A 22,113-nucleotide genomic window follows, 5' to 3' on the forward strand; every position below is an offset into this window, starting at 1 on the left:
GATGTTTTCCAATCTGAAGTAATCTGCAGCTGTGCAGATTATGCTTGCATTTGGCAGCTCTAGAATGTGCCCATTTATTTTGAATGTGCAAGTGGAAGATATGATGGCTGTTCCCTTCAGCAACTTATTAGTATAGGCTTATGTAAATGATATTGCTCCTTTAACTGGGTCCATGCTGGCTCCAGATTTTCATTGTTGGCTGAGGTGGATAGTTAAAACTAATGAGCTTTGTGTAAGACTAGAAGATCGGTTCATTGTCCCCTTACTCTGAAATCTGAGAGAACTGGGCCTCAGGATACTAAATGTTGTCTGATATCTAGAATAATTTCATGGAAAATACTCAATATCTGGATGTACGTGCTGCCTGGGCCTATAAACTTATGATATTCTGTTATTTCTGTATTCTGAAGGAATACAGTGGCACTAACCTATTCTGCTGTGCCAAAGAATTATGAGTGTTGTAGTAAGAGTACAAATATGACTTTATGGGATATGGTTAGACTATTAGCTGTGATAATATAGAGAAAGATTGTACTGATATGAGAAGAAAACTGTGGTAGTAACTCTAAATGTGTGTGACTCTCTAAATCTGGAATTGTCATAGCACTTCAGATACAGAGGTGCACGTCTCAACTTGCATCTAGAAGCATGATGAGAAACAACACACTAGAACTTGGCAGCTGCGGTGGCGCACTAGCTGAAGGGTTATGGCGGGCCGTTCCTTCCCTAGTCTGTTTTACACCGTGACTTTGCAGGTCTGTCCCTGTCCTTGGGAGAGAAGTTCTTTTGCAGCTTTGGCTGAGTTTGAGGGCAGAACCCCTGAGGGGGCTTGGCATCCCAAGACACAGTTCTTCAGTTCTTGACTCTCAGACCAGAACCCACCTCCTCAGAGAGGGAAGTCTCTGAGAGATGATGCAGCTCAGAGGTTATGGGCCACAGCATGTCCAAGGTGTCTCGTGGAAGAGGACCTTTGCCTGTGACTTCTCTAAGTGTCGCTAATACCACGCTCTTAGGAGAATGTTAGGAAGAGAAAGGCAGAAGTAGGCTACTTGATTGCTTTCAGAAGGATACTAGATACAAAATTCATAGGTGACTAAAAACAGTGCTGAAGAAAATGGGAGAAGCAGGCACTGTAATTTCATTCCTGAAAGGAGTTCAAATGTAGGTTAGTCTGTTCCCTGCACCCACTGGAGGCCAAGCAGATGTGAACTGTCTCACGAAGGCTGAGAGCTGTACAGGGTTCCTGCTTTTGATCTTAGCTGTCTGCTGGCTTTGCTGCCCCAGGCCGGCTGGCAGAGGCCCTTTCTGCGTTTCCGCCAGGCGCCCTGCTCCAGAAATGCCTGTCCCTGGGGCCGGGCGTGCCGCCCTGGGCACATCCTGCACCGCCAAGGACACGCTGGCGCCACGAGGCCGTAGCTGGGAGTAGTTATTGACAACAAGCAAAGCTTTCACTTCAGCTTTTAATTGACTGTCATAAGTAAATTCTTGGTACATAAGACTTTATACTCTTATGTGCATATTTGTCAGATTTTATTTAAATAATTTTATACACAATATTGGAATAATCTGTTACATTAATGCACAGCTTAAAACAGTTCTTATTTACACTGATCACAGAAAGACAGAGGAATGAGGACAAATACTTTACATTCACCATCTTTATCAGCAGTTTAAGTATAGTTAACCAGCACACATCACACACATCCATATCCATAATGATAAGAAATGTAGTTGTTTCTAATTATACACATGGGAATTTAGGTGTCTCCCTTTAAAAAAGAAATAAAAATTGAAATGCCATTTCCCCCAGATAACCCAAAAAAGGCAAATGGACCTGCAGATTGGACAGTTAATGGATCAGGCATGGAGACAGAGTGGCTGTGTTGGGACACTTCTGGTCGCTGGGGCGCTGTGGAGAGTATTTTTACTAGTGGCAAGCTTTGAACTCCCGTGGTAACTTATTCCTGAAAAGCTGCGATTTGATCTCTCGCTTTGCAAGTGCGCTAACTGGACAATAACATATTTGGTTTCATGTTAAGTCAACTAACAACACAAAATTGCAGCCGAAGGATGCTCTGGATTTTTTTTTTTTTTAAGAATATAAATTAAAAACACATTACTTCTTTCTATGACATTAAGGCAGCAATGGAGAATATTGTGCTACAGTGTGCATTAGCTGTAGATAATGTTCTATTCTCCTTGATCACATTTTTACATTTATAATCAAAGCCCAACATATTACTGAACCGTCTGACTACAAAATCTTATAACGGAGAAATAGGTCTTGTGTGATAAGCTTGTTACATCAAAATTGAATTTCTCGCCTTACAATATACACTTATATTCTATGAAAATTAAAAAAACTGGTAAAAATATTAAAATATTTCCTATACAGAAGTACCCTTATCTAAGGTAAAGTAGTCACTGCTATAAAAAGGCAATAAAAACTAAGTAAAACATTGGTGTAAGACAAGTAAATGCTCACTATAAAGCTTTTATTTGTAAGGCAAATCTTCATCAGACCTATTAGGAGTTATTTTTAAAACTTACTATGTGGAGATTCTCCCTTTGTAACTGATAGCAAACTAAAGCTGAGTCTTGCAGATAGATTCACAGAGAGTGCAACATAAACTGCAAATGCAGGTATCTGCAAGTTTGAGGCCTCTCGGAGTGACCAAGCAACAACATGACACCTTTAAAAGAGCTGGCTTAAGCCTTAGTAATTTCCTTAGTTCACTGAATTTATTCTGTTCCCTTATTAGAGAAATGAAGCAGCTTTTGTTTAGTATGGCAGCTAAAGGAAAGGAGGAAAGCAAAGCACACAAGTAGCCCAATCTTGCCACCAGTGCTTGGGCAAAAAAGCCTCACTGTTCTCAACATGAAAGCTGATGGCAGGAATGGTTAAATCCCATGAAGGCTGTGCTGATGTACTCAGACTTAAGCCTTTTTCCCTGCTCTCAGCTCCCCCCACTACTCGCATCTAGGCACCTACGTGTTCTTCTGAGGACAGTTTCACGGAATACAATCATGGTATCTGTGTTACAGTCTTCTGGCTGTCTGCCATCTCTTTTGAGTGTTTCTGCTAGGTTGGTTATCCAGTGATTGCAATTTGTCTAAATGTATTCTATTTTTAAATGGTGAAGGAAAATGAATTAAATTATATACTTAAAAGCAGCGACATTACACGGCTACTTTTTTCTCCTGGTTGAAATGTCATTATCAGCCATCTAGTTCTCTACGGTGGTCTAGGAGTCTCTGATGCACATAGGTGCATCTAAATTCAGTCTCAGGCAGTGAACAGTACCACTCTGCAAATTCATCACCATCTGAGGATATGGGTCCTATATTGATTTAATTTGTATTAGGAACGATGTGCAAAAATCTGGATTTTCTTGGCCTAGGAAAAGTTTCTCTGTGCATGGCATGGCTTGCAAGTCTTGTCATTCCACAGTTAAGCTTAAGCAGGCAAAACCAAGTAAATGTAAGTGTAATCTGAGTGGGCTTGGCTGTCAGCAAAAGCTGCCCTTCGAGAACATGGCTTGCACGGGGGCCAGCGCTTGGTGAAATGTTGCGATTGAAGGCTGAGTTACTGCAGACTGAAATGGCTGAACAGAAGCCAGTTTGCCACAGCAGAGAAATACTCAAATATGGATGTCTGAGTTATCACTATTCCCTGCATATGATCCTCTCTGAAACTCACTATTGGGAGGTCACAGATATAACAGGGCTTAACTGAACATTTTACTTCTGTAAATTAAGTTCTAAAATTTTTTTCAGGCTGTTTTGCAGTATCCTGTACTCTAGTGTACCTTTTTGTAAGGAAGCCAGAGCATGGCTGGCTTTCTTATGTATCAGCCAGTATTAGTTTCATAAATGAAGAACTGCAGTAATTCAGGTGCCCAAGCAGATCAGAGGTTCAGTTGTGTATGGTGATTTCTGGCCAGCTTTGTTTAAAATAGTGCACATGCTACTTTCAGCTTGTATATAGGTACAAACCTGGTAAGGTCACTTCAAGGTCCTGTTCCTGACTTCTGTAATGCATTATAAACATTTTCACTTCATCTTCTAACAGTTCAACTTCCCACTGCTGAGCTAAGTGAGCCCACAGGTCACCAACAGGAACATGGGAAGGCAGAGCGAAGAAACGTTTTCCTTTGGAGGAGACTTTCTGGAAGTGCTTCCAGAAGATCCGTCCCCCTGTACTACAGCTAAGACTGCAGACTTAAGAGTCCTATCTGAAACACCATGTTGGCCTTTAAATTAAGGAGTCTGAGTTCTTGCATGAGCTGATCTGTGGACGGACCACAAATATTCTTAGCCCTGAAAAAACACAGTGTATTAGAACAAACATATCCTATTTTACTGCTCTGAGAGATTCAGAATGGACACAAAATTTCTGTAGATAGATCCTATGCTGTCATTTGATGAGCTGTCGCAGCTGTCTTATGTCTGAGCCCTTCAGAGGCCCACCTTAAAGTGTTTTAATGGGGCACTGAAATAAAACTTTCATCAGTCTCATCTCCTTTGAAATTGCTGATTTATGGTTAAACTTTGATTCTTAGGAAGCAAAGTCTTAAATGTTTGCCGATGCCTCATAAAACACAGTGAATCAGTCCACGATGTGAATGAAAGCTATCTATTTCCATAAAAGCACGTATCCACTAATTAATGCTACATGAATGGGAAGAACTGCGAAAGAACTTTCTATGTGGCCTCCTACAACCTAACAGTATAAAAAGAAACTTAATTAAATGTTAAAACAATAGTATAAGAAGTGGATGTATACACAAAATGTTTGGATTTGACCTTTTAAAAGAATAGCATTTAAATAGTATTTTGCTGAGAAGAAATGACCAATTATGTGGAATTTCCTCTGGGAAAATTGCATACAAGACACATTGCATGTGCAGTTAGGGAACATGTACAACAGTAACAGCCAAGTATTTCTCCTACATTCTGTATTTAAAATACCATGTTTGATCCTGGATTTCCTGCAAAATCCCTCACTATGGTAAGATGTCTTTCAAGTGGTGCCAGGGTGTTTGCCTGAGGACATGACGGAACACAAGAAGGACTGACAAAACCATGCGGTTCAAACAGGGGCTGAACACTAAATGGCACTGGTGCTTTTTCAAGTGTTGCCCATGAAAGACCCACTGTTTCTACCAGAAGTCTAAATCTCTGGAGATTTAGTAATGTAGCTTTAGAACAGCACCAAGTATATGAAGATTATTCTGCTGAATGACAACAGGAGTACAAACAAAATGGAGAATCTCTTTCCTTGGTGCTAACTAACTTTCTATAGCTTGAAGAAAAAATATGGATTACAGGCAGGCATTTTTCACTGATGGGAAGGTCAGAAGAGAGATGCTAATGTATGACAGCTCCTTCCTTTATTAGATTACAAAAAGGCTTTCAAGAAAATGGTTTCTAGAACTGTCAAATGACCTATTTAATTGCTTCACTCAATTCTCCCCACTTGCTTGTTATCAAAAAGCCAACATAACTAGGAAGCAGGTGATCCTGCGTCTTAAATAAGCATGTATCAAGGATTTTCTTATTTTGGAAGTGGGCTGCCTACTCCACCAGCATGTGCTAATACTTGCCATCCCATGGGGACATCTGGGAGAGCACCAGTCCCAGAGCAGGTCTGTTCCCGCAACAGGTGTAGCTGAGGGAGAGGGTGACCTGCTTGGCTGAAAATTCAAGACAGGATTAGAGGCAGACCTGCAGTTGAACCATGGGGGTGATAAGGACCTGACTGGGGGATGGTGTTTTTTCAAACTACCGGTGGTTGAGCAGAAGGGAGATGAGTATCTCAGTGGCATTTGATATTTTCCATATTGAGAGTGTACTAGGCAGTTCAAAGCAGGTGTCTAAGAGGAGCTGGGTGTCAGAGCTGTGCGTTCTTATTGGACTGTCTGTACCATATCATTGAGTTGAGGAAAATAATATAATCTTCGGAAAGGTATTTATCATTTGAATGGATGCTTAAGGGCATCATTTGTTGTCTTAAGAGGCATGAGGTAGTTGAGCATCTTATTCTGTGGAGAATTGAACACATTGTTCTTCATTTCTGGGACAGAAGTTGTATTATTTGTGGGGAGACTTCCTTTGGGCAACATCTTGACCTTAAAGCCTAGCTGTGCAGTCATGCAATGCACATTATCTTTCTTTTTCATTTGGGCTATTCCTAGTTACAAGATTCCTGCTTTCTCTGATTTGCCTAGTGTCTTCTGTATAGATTGCACGTTCTTTGACCCTAAAACCTCAGAACAAGGGGGCAGTAGTGCAATGGAGCCCTGAGCTATAAATACTACACTAACCCTAAGAAATTATACAGTAATAGAAATTAAAAAAAATGTAGTAGGTAATTGCCACAGGAGTTGGTATTAAAAATACAATCAAACCCTCACATGCTGGATGAAGCTGATTTCACTCCACGTGAAGATCCTTTGCTCCTGTTTCAGAGCTGTGGCGGCGATGCACGGGTGGTGGTGGTGGGCTGTGTCGCAAGGGAACATTGCTGGTTGTTAGCGTTTCCGATCATGAGTAAGCCAAACAATGTGTAATGTGACATTAACGCTCCGTGTTAAAGAGCCCCCAGGAGCTACAAAACTTGGTAATTATATCTGTGCTAAGAAGCTTTCGAGCCATGCCAAGCCAGTGACTGAAGCAGCCGTGTTACTGAAAGGTAAGATTTAAAACAATGAAAAGATTCATGTGTAGTTTAGCAAACAATTAAAGTGGGATTAACTATAAAGTTGGTGGGATGGCTTTTTTGAAGCCTTCAACATATTTTCATTGTTTGGTTTCCTGTGTTATTACAGAACTAGAATAGCAACATTTGAAATTCCTTTATTATTGAAAAATATCAACAGGGTTTAAACAGCTATTGGCCATCAGCTGGGCCAGAAAATGACTTCCTTTATAATTAGAAGGAAGTATCCTTTGGTTTTAAAACCCTGTTTAAATAAAACTACTGTTTGTCAGAGAGAGTCTTTAAGAAAAGGACAATACTTGATACGTTCCAAAGTATTGATTATGTTAGAGGAAAAGGATAGACATAAATTTCCCTTCCATTATTTTGAAAATAAATCAATGATAAAGAATAATGAAAAGACCCAAATCATTTGGGACTTTTAAATTGGGCTATTTTAAAAAAGGATAAAAAAATGTATTGTGAATAATAAAGCTCCATTCTTTTAAATAGGCTTTTGAAAAAGAAGCAGCACTACATATGTATAAAAGACAAGCTGAATTGAATGTGTAAAGGCCAAAAAAAAAGCAGAGGTAAGGTCCAGAGGTGAACTCTGGGCTGGGTTCAGCTGAGAAGCTACTGCCTCTGCAAGGTGCAGCTAGTGATAAATAAGTACAAGAAAGAACTCAAAGCTGCCACATCTAGTGATCACTGGGAAGATACTACAGTGATAAGTGACCACAGAATAAGAACAGCACCCAAATGCAGAGTTTGTTCTGTATTTTTTACCTTGCATAATGCTACCAGAGAGAAGAGCTGGAGCAGGCTTAGGGAGCTGAGTGTGCCTAAAGGGACCTTCCGCATTATTCACCACAATCTTACAGTGGCTTGGTAGGGGAATCCAGGTTAGATTATAATAGCATGTTCACAGCAGGAGAACGAAGCCTAAGTTTGGTGTTTTGGTGCCTCTGGGTAGATTATGTAGTTCTAAAAAATAATTCTCTCTTCCTATGTATTTTGCATTCTTTATTTGCAACAGAATGTAACAACAGGTGAAAATCTGTCTATTTGTATGTAACTTCCGTACTTAGCTCAAAAAGTCTGTGGAGTATGGATTGTATGATAAAGCCATTTTAATTCTTGCTGTAAGGGAATATATTTTTTCATTAAGGACGGTGTAGTGTTAAACAGTATTCTGTATTTAGCTATAACAGGAATTCTGTTCGTGCTGTTCTTCAGCTTGTATAAGTAAACTGGACAGAAAATGGCAGGGATGTATACAGACAGCAAGGACCGTTCTTCACCGAAAGAAGAAACCAGTAACAAACCACTGAAAATGAAGCACTGAGTCTTCACTTCAGAAGGATGTGAACTCATATCCCAAAGGATACTATGGCAAGAAAGCTAATGACATTAGTACATAGTTAAAGTTGTTCTTTCCTCATAATTGAGTTGTACTGCTTCCTTAGATCTAAGAATGTTCAGGTGTTGTTGGTTTAAAATAAGTCGTGGCATGAATATCTGAAGTAATTATTACTGTCAGAAAAATCTAATTCGCTTCTTCACAATAAAAGAGCATTTAACTTATGTTGTTTGCTTTTTTTTCCCTCTGCTCCTCCCTCCTCCACTTCTGCCAATAGCAAAACTCACAAGTTTTGGTCACGTAGGGATCTCATGGCACCAAAGGATATAAGAAAAATTAAACCAAGTCTTTAAAGACTGTTTGAAGCCAAGTAATAGAAGGGAGGCATTGAGAATGAGAGCAGTTGTCTTCCCTCAAAGAGTCAGTGGACAAACTCTGAGCCAGCCTGGTCCAAGCACAGTTGAGGGAGCTTTGAACTTTTCTGTATTCCCAGTTTACCTTAACGTATTGGCTTTTCCTCAACCTGTTGGCTGTCATATTGTTAGCCAGTGTTGAAGCTGTAAGGAAACAGAAGTAGTTGTTTAATAACATTATTGATTCAAACGACTATAGTGAGGGATGGTATAAATACATTAGTTGACAAATTTAGAGCTACAAAGAGGTTTCAACATAACTGCTAGATTATAACTATATTTCTGTGCATTCCAGTCTGCAGTGACAAATGTGCTGAACATGCAGGTTATTCAGTCAGCTCTCAGGTCGGTTTAGAAATTCAGAACGGCTGAACATACGTGAGAAGAACATTTTAATACTTGTTTGATTATGGTAGTCAGTGTTTTGTTTACGAACTGAAACATCATGAACAAATAGCTAACTATGCTTTAGCAATAACAAAGCTATTCCTAGCTGTTTGTTGAAGACAGCAACAAATCACTATGCCCTAGTGTTTTTCATGGTTTGAGGTATCATTAGGAATTTACTTCTGAGTATAATCTTTTCTAATCTAAGTGATAGTATTTTTTTTTCCTTTTAGCCATTATAGATTTGGGTTCAGATGAGTGGTACAGTGTAGGAATGGCTGCTTATAGCCTACTCACACAGGAACATCTGCCTCTGGAAAAATCAAGTTATTAGAGCTGGAATATTAAATCTTCAGACAAGTGAGGGCAGGAGAGAAAAGGCAGGAAGAGGTGCTGTTCTGCTACATATTCTTGGCCACATCAAATAAATTGTGGTCATCAAACAGGAAGCCTTTTCTTCCTGCTTCCATTCTGTGTCCCATAAATCTACACTTGCTTTAAAATTCAAAACTATACTTCAAACATTATTTTCCAGAGTAAGCAAAAGGCAAATTTCTTTTTTCAGCACCAACATACAAACCACCACCATAAAATCTGGGTCGTGTTTTGAGGTGATATGCATAATTCTAGTTGCTTTCAACTTTGAAGACAAAGTGGTCTGGCATGAATGCTGATAAGTGTAACAAGCTTCATATTTGCATCCTTTTTATGTTTGACAAAAAGGACTTTAGTTCAATAAGCTCATTTTATTTGCTAAAGGAAAGCAGTGTTTGGAATCCTATAGCACATTTTTCATGGCTGCTTAAGAAGTCTCCAGCAGTGTTTTCAATCAATTGCAGGCCTGTGGGGAAAGCCTCTTCCATATAACCTACCACACTATTTCATTGCAGACATTATGTCTAAGCTGGATATTTGTTTTGCTGTTTACCATGTTTTGTGGTGTGTAATTGGTGTTTAGGAAACATCATTTCAGATTGTTGTGCAATAAGTGAGGGAGAGGCTATGACCTGTTCAAATGCACATGATAGTTTGGAAATACCTTAATCTCTTGGTGAGATCTTACTGTAATCAGATAGAATCTAAAACACTGGATCTAGGTGACCTGTAACATTGTGGGTTCTGCTTAGTTGAGGAAGGAAGGTGTCAAAAGTCTTCCAACAGGGCTGATGACCCTCCTGCATCTTAACATGCTGTTGGGGGTGGGGGGAAGAAGGAACAACAGACCTGCAAAGGTATCCGATATGAGATTGATGCAAACCTGTAGTTTTTACTAAAAACAGGAAAAGGTTGGTATCAGGAGAGGAAGCATGGTGAAAGGTGTACAAACCTTAAACTGCCTGACATTTCCTTGTGCCACGAGTTGGTGCTCATTTTCAGGTGTGATGCAGTAAGCTAGTCTCTAAACCAGGTGGGAAGAAGAGGAAAAAGTCAGCCATATGAAGTGGGATTACCTCTGTAATCCCCAATCTGTAATGGGGAAGTAGCATGAACTTTGTTTGAAATGGTAACTTAAATCATTAATATCACTGCCTCAGGTGCCTTCAGCTTGGTCACTGAGAGAACAAACTTACTTTAAGACCCTTGGTATTAGCCTGTAATATAAGAAACAACAGTACAAAGTTTATGCAAATACTAAGTCCAAATACTGAGCAAGTACATATGGAAAAGAACATCAGGAACAAGCTGGCATCACCGGCCTTGCATCCCCTAAACTGACACCTTTCTGTTAGTGCTGTAATGCGGTTGACGAGTTCCAGTGCGAGAGGGAGGAGGTACTGACTGTTTCCCAGCCCCTCTCCCGTGTCTACCCTACGCTGTGCCATTTGGGATCACATGTAGATTTTGGTCTATCATGAACTTTCAGCCAACTTAAGGAGTTCCCATTAGACTGAGAGCATACCTTTCCCCATACTTTTAAGAGCCACGATTTAGGGCATCATGTCTTATAACAAATACCTGGATGTAATAGACTAGCCTTTTGGTATATTTCTCATGGGGAGAAAAAAGCTGTAAAAGACAAACGAAAACTTGCCAACACCTAAAAATGAATAAGCAAATGTGTTTGTGACCGAAGGTTTCTACATCCCGACATCAGTGGCAAAAGCCTGTTGGGCCAGTATAAATTATTCTTTGACACTTAGGTGCCACTAGAAAATGGCTTTGTAAACCCCCAGGAATGAAACAAAGCAAAGGGCTTGTGGAATTGGTGAAAATCAAAGCTAGGAATCGTGCACAACATTGAGATGTTAGAACTGATGATAAATAGGGTGGGTGAAGAGGAATTTCTACTTTGGGGTGCTCTTCTGAGGTGAAGATCAAGTGAGGTGCTTGTAACGTTTCAGAAACAAGGTGTGTGTCTCTGTAGGCCTGCCGGTCAGCGTGAGGGGGTGCACCCTATCCAGGTAAGGCATGAGATCCTATTTTCTGCTTAATTCTCTGTGGTGGTGGCTCAGTGATTGGCTTTAGCGCGTCAGTGTCTTGCCACACCACTGTGTAAGTCTAGCTGTAGGAAGGAGAACAATAAAACTAGGTTATAAAATTATGACATCACAGGACAAAAGTTGATGCTGTACAGTGGCGAGGAGTCTTATTCCTGAGCACCACTAGAGGTTTGAAGACTCTAGATAACTTACTATGGCAGTCACAGTAAAATTAATATGTACAATGAATCTTAATCCTGTGCCACTTTGAACTGATAAACAAAGAAAAGTACAAGGGGTTGAACTGTAAGGTAATATAGATGCGTTTTTCCCATAGAAACGGGTTCGTTTAAATAGAATTAATATATTAATATTACACATAAACATATAAATGAAGCTAAAAGAGCACTTTTAAGGTTGCAAAGTTAAACTTCTTGCTTTTAGGCAAAACATTAAAATAAGATTGTCAGAAATTGTTTCTACCTCAGTTTCTGCTTTATTCAGTGCACAGACCAGGCGTATTACGCATGAAGTGGGTCATTTAGTGCAAAATGCTGCTCTCAAGTACCCTGGTTCTTTTACTGAAGTAGTTAGAGCATAAGCGGTGCCTATATCAGAATTTTCTTGCTTTCCAGATCTATTTCAGCACCTTGGTCTATCTTGAATATTAAGTTTCTTCAAGCATTCTGACATTAGTGATAAACACAATAGAAAGTTCTGCATTAATTCTAGCCTGGGCAGAATGGTGAAATAAGGCCAGTAAACAGAGGATAAGGATACATACTGGACAGAGAAAATCAAATACGAAGTGGCTGCTGTTAAAGGCAGAATATTGGGCTAAATGGATTTATTACTGTGACCCCGTAAGGTGTTTCTTCTGTCCTTGCGGGATACTCATTAACTGAACAAAAGCTATCCTGAACACAGGGCTACCCTGGGGACAAATCCCACCCCCCAGCATGTGGATGTATGTTTAGAGACTCTTATAATGCTAACATAGGAGAGATCTGAATAACCTTTGCGCATATAACCATTTACAACGCTCCACTATAGAGTGAATAAAGCATCCTTTGGATTGAATGCTGTTTAGGCAGAACTGTGTGAAGACCATAACTCAAAACTGAATATGAAAATACCATAATTTGTACTTTTTTGTTAATAGGCAAAAAAATGATCTCTTCAATTGGATTAATTACATGCATCAAAAATAACTTTTCAGAATTATTATGGTGCTTTCTGGAAAGCTAATTTCTATCTAGAAACTCAAATAGCATGCAGTAATCCTACCTCAAAACTCCAGCCCATCTGACAGTTGGATCCAAAAGGTCACTTATAAGTAGTAAGTTTCAGGAGTAAGAGAAACTGCCAACTTAGATCCAGTAATTTCATTTTGTAGCAACATTTCATGACATTTTATTAGTGTTTCACTTACTTCTTTAAAGGTCCCACGCACATTCATAAATTTATAGATAATATAGGCAGGCACAAGTATCATTGAGGATAATGCTATTCCCCAGCCAATGCGATTTGCCCAGAGAGGGAAGGTGTAGTCATCGTAGGTCAAAGGTTTGAAATTTATTATGCTGACTATCACGACAAACTAGGGAAGAAAGAATAAAATGAACCACAGTTTTGAGATGAATAATCTTAGCGGAAAACTGATATAATGTGTTTTCTTAGGCAGCTGCCCTAAGGTATATTTCAATGCAGCTTTACCTTCTACCTTCATCCTGTTTAGTTTGTGCCTCTTACTGCTTAAACTGTTGAAGTTCTTGATGCATTTCTGAGCAGTGTGCAATGCAGTTAGAAAAATACTAATTCCATGTTGCAATTTTTCTTGAGGTGATCTACATAGCTGCAGACAGTAGGGACAGAAAGCTTCAAGGAGATATTTCTTGATACCATGTACCTGACCAGCCTCAACTTAGCTTTATCTTACGGAGAATTGTATTTATCCCTAGGAATGGCTGTAACACATTACCAGTCCCAAACAGAGGCCACTTTGCACTAAGCATGCACGGGATCGGTAGAGCAAGGATTGTACTGAAGTATGACAATTCCGTAGCCTTTCCCAAATGATCCTAAACTATACATATCAAAGAAACTATAGCTGATTTTTTTTTTTTTTTTTAATTTGTATTTACTGTGCTTATGGTCTTAGTCTCTTCTGGTGGGGCAGTTTGTACGCTTCATCCAAGCGATGTAAAAATGCTGTTTCTTAGATCAAGCAACCCAATTTAGAGAATTTGTAGTTTTAAATTCTGTAGGCTAATGATGCAAGTGGACATCTTTATAGTTTTCATGTATAAATTACTACATTAAAGCATTTTGGTCAGTTTAACATAATTTGGTTTATTTTCTTAATGTATTGAATAAAGAACCCAAAAGATAAGCCATAAGAAGGTAAATCTTATTTACTTTCCCTCTCTAAATCAGAGTTGTAATGTATGTTATGCCTTTTAGAAAATTAAGGAAATGTGCAGCTATGACAAAACTACCCAGTGTGATATAATTTCCATGGGTTTTAAAAATAAATCGTTACCCAGTAATTAATTTGATATGTCCCAAGTTTAGCCCTTGCAGCTGGAAAAAAATGAGTGCCTTGTGGTGGCTGAAAGATGCGTTACCTGCAGATCCATTCTGACCCTTCTGTTTATAGGCTTTGGTAGGAAAGTATCTGGGCCATTTCACCAAGCTGTGAAGCTCCCTGCGGGTTACACTGGCAGTGGCTGTCTCAAGCTGGCTCGATAGAACTCTGCTCTTGGTGAAACTTAAATTTTCAGCAGTCTCCTGGTGTGCAAAACCTATGGATGCGGCCTTTTCTACTCTACTTGAGTCAGCCTGTTGGAAGTACTGCAGGATATAGTTCCATACAAGCTTTGCTGTAGAACGGTGTTTAAAAGGATAATTAATACATGCTTGGTAGGTACTTACTGATGAATTTGGGCCAGAAACTTATATATAAAAGAAAAAAAGTGGACCTGAAGGCTGTTGTAAAAGCTTACCCAGTGTACCTTTGGAATACCAGTACTGTTCTAAGAGTGCACAGCTTTAATGCAATGAATAGTCTCCGGAAATCATAGCCAGATCAAATTTCATATTATTCATTCTGACCTTTTGATTTCCACATCTGGATAGGAAAAGGTCCCAATCTTAAACTGTAGTTTAGATCTGAATCTAACCTTTACACAAAGCAACCAAATTCACACTGTGGGATTTTTTTCCCCCAAATGTAATGAGGCACTTGTTTTTCACATCAAGCAGCTCACAAGGTGTACTTAATACATCTATTCAGTGTTTCACATAACTAATTTACTGGGTATGGGTGCATATTAGTTATTCTAAGGTGTCATTGCACAATTCAGAAATCTTGGTATCCTCCAGTGAAAAGTAAATTCTTGCTAACACAATCCTTTTATCCCTGGTTAGTATATTTTCCCAACAGAATGATTTATATTTAATATGCATGGATGCTGGGGGGACACGGAGAAGACTGCCTAGGTATTCTGTGTTCCCTAAGCAAAGCTGCTTTCTTGAAATCCTGCTGAGGAAGATGAGCGCAGCTACAACTAGCTTCTCTTTCACAACTGAAATGTATGATACAAAATACAACCAATGCCATTGAGGAGAAAGAATGATTAAATTGGAGTGTCTTGTATTCATCCTGACAACAGCAGGTATAGCAAGGAGTATCTTGTTCTTGGTACCTTTTGTATATTCTAGAAAAGAGCATACTGTCTTTCTTTCCGTGATGAAGTAATTATCAACACTTACCAGTAAAAAAGCAGGGCTAACAAATTTCCAGCACAGTCGCCAGTAGAGTCCTGGCTTGAAGCCCATCATTTGCTGGATATCTTCACTGAATCTGTCCACACCTAGAAGGGATGTGAACATCAGACTGGCACAATTCTAAACTGATGAGATGCTGGCATAGCCCAAAACATCTGCTTTCTCAGCAGACAATAGTGACTTCCAAATCATGAGACACATAACAACATGGATCTCTTCTCAATGACTAGATGTGTCTTTGACATCCAAGATTTAAATGCCTATGAGCACTTAAGGTCTGTTGCAAATAGCATTACCATCGAAAAGTGGCATTTCACAAATATATAGAATTTGGACTATGAATAGGACACAATTTTTAAGGGCTGTGAACTGTTGTAACCAATTTGCTCAATACTGTTAAGAGTACACTGAAGGAGAACCCAGACCCTCACACAAGCTGTTTGCTGATAGGGAGGCTGATTTGTATGATTCTTAATTTGTCAAAGGAGGCTTATTTGTTCCATTTAATGACATACTGTACTTTCAGTGTTTCACTGAATACCACAGATGTTCATTATATCTGACAATGTCATTTCACCTTTTATCACCTTCCCAAGGAACTGGGTAGATGCTGCTTCTGTTTGGTGTAAGTATGTACAAAAGTACAGTAGCTACACACAGGTGGCCTTTTTTAGAATATTCTATGTGGTTTTGGAAATAATAATACCTAGAATTTTCTAAAATTGTTACCTCTACATGCATCTAAATACCTAGTAACGTAGCTGTTGTAGATACCTTAGAAGTTACATGGTTTGTTCATGTGAGTAAAAGCCAAGAATAGTCAGACATTTTACTTCCTGGAGTACTTAAGACAGCAGAGAATAACATGAAAATCATTAGATGAAGACATAGATCAAAGATAAGTCCTGCTACTTGTATGAGGAATATACAGTATGGGTTTAGAAACACGGATGGCTTGATTGCTTGTTTATTATCAAAACCTCGAGAGTAACATAAATTATTTCAGTGTAAGACTTTGCATATTAGCATCTAAGAAGTGATGTGCAAGATATCTATTGTCAGGAAAACTATATAACAGTATTCCATTCCAAAACAGTCCCTCCAACGGTGAGCTACCTGCAGTGGGATTCACCCACCAGAACAAGCGTTCAGTGACATCGTGGCCAGAGGGGAGAAGAACGGCGTGCAAAACTGTTTGTTTCTGTTATTAATTCACATTAACCTGCATGCTGTGGACTTTCTGCAATATTATAGTCTTCAGTGGAACATTTTCTATCTTCAGTATTTATTGGAACACTTCTTTTTCATTAAGTAACTTACTGTAATCTACTATCCAAAGCAAACGTGCATTTTAATGGCAACTGTAGAACATCCATTTGAATGGTAGCTTCTTCCCAGTTTTTTTAATTGATTCTATTTTGGTTGGACTTACCAGTATGAGGTATCTTGCAAAGGTTTAATCTAAGACCATGCTGTTTTCCACACTGTATTTTAGAATGGGATGATTATTGCTGATAAAAAACCAGGGAAAAAATGTCATTTTCCTTTTTCTTTGAAAAGGAAACAGTGTCTAACTTTATGCCTTAGACACATTGGCTCAGAGAGAAGTAGTTCTCTTAGTACAATCTGTCATGTCTTTCTACTAATTTGTAATTCATTATACTTGATGTGTTCAGGAAGTTTTCTTTTAATCCTGAACCCTATTAGGTAAACAGCAGAAATGCAGCTTTTTGCCATGTGTATTTGTTTGTTAGGGAGGATGTATAGATTACCATAATAATTGTTTCTCTTCATGTGGATCAGTTCAGCAGGATTTATTTAACGTAAACAATTAGGATAGCTTGAGTTAGTCTTTTACATGCAGTCAGGACGTAATGTATTTACAAGGTCTCGATATTTGAGTGTAAACTTTTCTTTGATTTCCTCCCATCCTCCTCTCCCCCCTTGCTATGTACAGGTGAAGCAAAGTAGCCAAAAGGATCTGCAAATGCTCTTTAAAGTTCACAGAAGGCATTGCAAATAGAATTAGATTAAATTTAAAGTGACTGAATTTCAACTGCTATAAATACTGAGTGAAATTTATCATTGTGCAGAAGGTCAAAGACAAGGACTAGATAGCTCCAAAAATTTTACTTATTGGTTTCCAGATAGACATACCCAGAGCTCGAATAGTGCTTTGTGTTATAATTTCTACTGAAAATGGGGTGCGAGTAGGCCATGCTCTTAGGCAGCTTGTTCAACAGCGTGCCTTTTCAATACGTATGTCTTCAAATAATCATTCTAAGAATCAACCTGTAAAGCAGAACATAGCGATAGCTACAGGCCACGCTACCTGTAGGGCTTGGTTTTTTTCCAGTTCTTGAAAGCATTTACTTTTTTTTTTTTTTGCGATTCTGTAGGATAATCCAAAACTGTGGGTGACTTGTTTAAATACAGGAAGGAACTGGTGTATCACAAAAGTAACTTGAGATTGCTTGCTGGAGATCTGGTGCTTAATATTGAAATAATCTCCTTGCTTTTCCAGGAAAAAATCAAGAGATCCGGCAAAGGGCGGTTGGTGTCAGTGAGACAGGTGTCTGGCCTTTCTTAGCCTATGCATCAGGGATGATGTCAGGGTTGTGCAAGAGGAGAAACGCTAACAAGCTAGCAGTCATAACTAAAATACTTGCATAGAGTCAAATGAACTAGCTCTCCCTTCTCTTACACACAGGTGGACTTTTCCAGAAGAAACTTCACAGCAAATGGTCATAGGTATAATTTGAACTAAATTTCCACATTTTTGGTCTGTGCCAAAATGTCAATGCTTGCCTTCAGGCTGGCTTAATATTCAAGTGGGTCATTAAGGCAACTGGGGTCTATCAGAAAAAAGAGGTAGACAAGACAATGCCAGATTTAATAAATTCAAGTGGAACCTGGGGCTGTAATAATGTCTTTATAAAGCAACAGGTCGCGCTGTGTCAGTAAAAACGTCTGTCAGCTGTTTAGGACAAAATAGTAGATATTTTTTCTGGTTATGGGGAGGCAGGAGGGAGAAAGGAAAGGATGATGGACACCAGGTGCAACAAATGAACAAAATTTTACTTGCCCTGGCTTAGTCTGTGAACCATATACAGAGCCTAGCTACTGTAAAGTGTAGTATATCCTATTTTAGTAGCAGCAGATAATAACTTGCCCTTACTAACTGCAGAATATGTTATGCCTCTGCTTCCAAGCTAAGCTGTGATCACATTTGTCCATTCAGCTCTTTTACAGGGGTGAAATCTAGTGTCTCTCCTATTTTGAGAGAGAATAGCATATGAGGTGCTAGGTCCATACCCATGTTGGGTGACAGAATTAGTACATTAAAGCTAAAAGCTATTTCTTTAGTAGATTAGACAGCTTTACACGTAAATGCCATTCTTTCACCTCATTCACTCATCAACAGTTTTCAACTGCAAGAGGGAGCTTGACGAGAGGAATATGGTGGCACAGCATGGATGGACAAATAAATGACTGAGGGTGGTATACGGCAGTGAGAATGATAATGTCTAAGAACCTGATGAATCCTGTGTTGCCTACAAACACTGTCTCCGAATAGAAATGAAGATGACTTTAGGGGGAAGAACACTCATATTGGGAATCAGGGCAGCCGGTTCAATGCAGACTTTATAGGAAAGAGATTTGCAGGCTGCTGTGGCGTTGAAACCTGGTAATAATGGAGAGAGTTGTGACCAACCAGTGAGTATGACGTGAGAATTAAGAGGAACTGGGAAGAAAAACAAGAGCTCAAGAAACTTGATTAATCCAGCAGCGAGCAATTTCAGATAGAACTGATAGTTAGCACTGTTGCAGTGAGATGACTGGTGTAAGACCTGAGATGCAGAATGTTTTTGCTTGATTTGGAGAAAATGAGATATTCATTTTGGGATCCTTGTAATTTTACTAGCCTGTCTGTGACAAGGAACTGACAGCATTCTCCCCCAAAGCAAGATATGCCTAATTCAGATTAAATTCTGACTTTTTTTTCCCCCCGCGTTTGATTTGGTGACTTAACAGCACTTTGTAATTTCTGCTCTTCTGAAGGTGGCATCTTTTGCAGTGAGTAAGCTATGAATTTGCCTGACCTTCCCACGTGATAGGGGAAATTTTGAACTCTGGGTCACTGATAGAACATGAGAAGAACTCCTCTAGAATGGGGACATAGAGGAGAGAGGAAATATTTGGAACACTGATTTCAGATATTTAAAAACACCTCATCTCTCAAATGCTGCGTTAGGGTTGGGGGGAACTGCCCCAGGCCAGGTAATCTCTCATAACTTTATAATCAGAGGTTAGCAGGCTATGCGTATAATAAAATATTCAAGTATTGCTGCTGTATGCAATATTCAGTTTAAGCTTTATTTCGCTTTGAGAGTAGCAGTAAACTTCATCAGTTAGAGCAGAGGATTTTCTTTTCTTGGTGAAGCTAGACAATATAGGACACTTCGCAAGACTGGAGTTCCCGTGGGCTGAACTGAGCTCGGGCACACTCCGTATCCTGTTACGCTGGCAACGTCAGTGTTGTGGCGGAAAGCACAACTTCAGTTTGTTGGGTTTTTGCCAGTTAAGGTCATCCAAGTGCATTCATGTGGGTTTAGAGCAGTGAATGTGGCTGTTTGCCATCACCATGGTCATTTATATTGTGGGAAAGAAAAAGATGTTTTTCTTCATTTTTATGAAACTTGTGTATCAAGTGTCTTGCTTTTTATTTATTTAAATTTAGTGAGGAGAAATATATTAAAGACCAAATAAAGCCAGGCAGGTCTCTTCTGAGACCTGACTTAAATTGTGAGCCACGTTTTCGTCAGAGTGCCGTAGCGCACCCCTGCGCCGTGGCCGGCACACGGTGACCGCGCAGCCCAGGGGCAGAGGGCAGCTGTATACTCCCAAAGCCTGCCATGTTGGGGATAAAGCAAATTACTGCACCCTTTTTCTGGCATAAGTTAGTATGAAATACTAGAAACACTACTATTGCTGGTGTCTATGGTGTTGGGTATTCCATATCATGCTATAAAATAAATTTTACATTTAAGTAGAATATTGTCTCAAACAAAAGGGACTAATGTATGAATTACTGCAGCTCTCTAACGACAAAGGACCTTTACTTGTATTGCATGGGGGGATCTTGAGACTGGCCCAGGGGAGATAATGGAAAGGAGGAAACAGTGAGTCTGTATTTAGGTTAATCTACTTTCTGTGAAACTACCGGGTATAAACTTGTTACTGCAAGTCATCACTTCTGTTAACAGCTGTGAAACACTGGCAAAAGTAGCAACATTTCCATCCCACTGTGGTCTCCTTCACAGGGCAGTTTTCTTTGGTTTTGTGCAGGGTTTCAAAGTTTAGCCCACTGAACATCTGCGTTCCTGTCACTATTCATAGATCAGAGGAAAATCACGGTACGAAACCTGGCTGGTCATGGTTTCACGTGTACAAGGCTATGCTGTCTTCCCTTAACACAATGTGTGCGCAAGCCCGTCGTGAGCACTTGGAATTTTAGAAGAGATTTTGCAGGTGCAAAGTGAAGTGCTTACCATAAAACCAGGAAACTCCAATTGCCTCCATCAGAACAGCAAACAGTATTGAAGTCCCAGCTGCAAATGTGTCCAGAAGTGTGAGCACATAGATTCCACCCTGGCATCGGGGAGTTAAAAGGTGCAACAAAACAAAGTCACAAATAGAATAATCTCAGTAGTTTAGTATCTAATTAACAGAAATCTGCTTTACTGGAGACGTTATCTTAACCCAAGTATTTTAATATGGAGCCTATTCTGCAGACACAGGTTCATATTTGCCTACAAAATAGTGGAATCAGACTTGCCACTCTTTTAAAGATGCTTCTTTTCACCTGTGTCCCCACTGAACTGGGAAACGGACGCCTCAACTTAGCAGGATTAGTAAGTGCTCCGACAGCACTGGCCGCTCAGGAGAATGCTCAGCAGCTTGTCGGTCAGGGCCTGTCTGAGCACGTAACGAACATCTCCTAAATGACTGGCAGGAATGGAGTGCTGCAAGACTTTCCACAAGCCATTCTCACTCTGTTCCTAAGGCAAGTTATTCCGTAGTCAAGTGAACCTGCAGCCTTAGGCTGCTGTCTGCTTTCCCAGAGTGCCTGGATCCCCGGTTCCAATGTCCGTGCGAAGGGAGCAGCTGCTGTTGAGTCTCTGTTACCACCCCAGCACGGACGCAGCTTTTCCCTGTTCAGTGTCTTTACTGTGGCATTAGCAAGGCTTTGCCCAGAGGAGAGAGCGAACGAGATCATCTTCCTCTGCAACAGCACATTTCTGTTCTTCAGTGGTGCATGGCTGAGGACTTTTTAGCTGCAATTTGTCCCATTTTACAATGTGGTATGAATTTGTGTAAATTACTGCTCATTTTATTTGGTTCAGGCTAATGAGTATTGGAAGACGATGATATATTCACGTGTTTCAAGACGAACCTGAGCAGAGTGTTCCAGGACTTTCTTTGTCACGTGTAAACAATGGATGTCTTTGCAGTTGCCCCAGATTTTCGTTAAAATATTTTTTTACAACCAAACTTAATCTATGTCTGTTCACAAAAGGAGGAACATACAAATGATCTTCCATGTTTTACCGATGGTATAAATAACACTTGTAATATTTAGATCTCTAGGTGATTGTAATCTCTGCAATCCATCAGTTCTCTTTTTTTCATATAAAAAGATGTTGTTTTGAAACAGCTGTGTGTATTTACGAAAATAGAGAGAACAGGACTTAGGCCTCGTCTAGGTTTTTAATTCTGTGGGGACTAGTCCGGAAACGGAATGAACTTTGGCTGTTGTGGTAGAAAGAAAACGTTGCTTATTGAATGACATTTGTGTTTGACCTCTTGTTTGTGCTCTACACCTGCTCTAAATGAACGCCTCTGCTAGCAGACTTCGTAAAGTGAATGACAAATACAGTTTTGTAAGAAACGTGTTCCAAAAACACAGCCTTAAAATTTCAGAGGACAAAATCACACAGATTAATTCAATGTGATGGTATCACAAGGGTTTTTCTTTGT

At 39.6% G+C, this 22,113-nt stretch overlaps 1 protein-coding gene across 4 annotated transcripts in view; it reads right to left on the reverse strand.

Annotated features, from left to right (window-relative positions):
• Positions 1-6,409: 6,409 nt before the first annotated feature.
• Positions 6,410-22,113, reverse strand: part of LOC102091262 (sodium-dependent noradrenaline transporter) — a 69,106-nt gene continuing 53,402 nt past the window's right edge. Inside the window, exons 10-15 of one of the 4 annotated variants that reach the window (XM_065029280.1) lie at positions 20,625-20,724; positions 15,058-15,158; positions 12,716-12,883; positions 10,191-10,262; positions 8,562-8,620; positions 6,410-6,505 (exon numbers count right to left, since the gene is read on the reverse strand). In XM_065029280.1, the coding sequence (XP_064885352.1) occupies positions 8,597-8,620; positions 10,191-10,262; positions 12,716-12,883; positions 15,058-15,158; positions 20,625-20,724 (465 nt within the window). In that variant the 3' untranslated portion in view covers positions 6,410-6,505; positions 8,562-8,596. Of the gene's footprint in view, positions 6,688-7,813; positions 8,621-10,190; positions 10,263-12,715; positions 12,884-15,057; positions 15,159-20,624; positions 20,725-22,113 lie in introns of those variants that run through there. The other 3 variants (XM_021294053.2, XM_005507129.3, XM_065029281.1) reach the window with 3 other exon arrangements.

This window comes from Columba livia, chromosome 13 (genome assembly GCF_036013475.1).
Source record: "Columba livia isolate bColLiv1 breed racing homer chromosome 13, bColLiv1.pat.W.v2, whole genome shotgun sequence".
NCBI lineage: Eukaryota > Metazoa > Chordata > Aves > Columbiformes > Columbidae > Columba > Columba livia.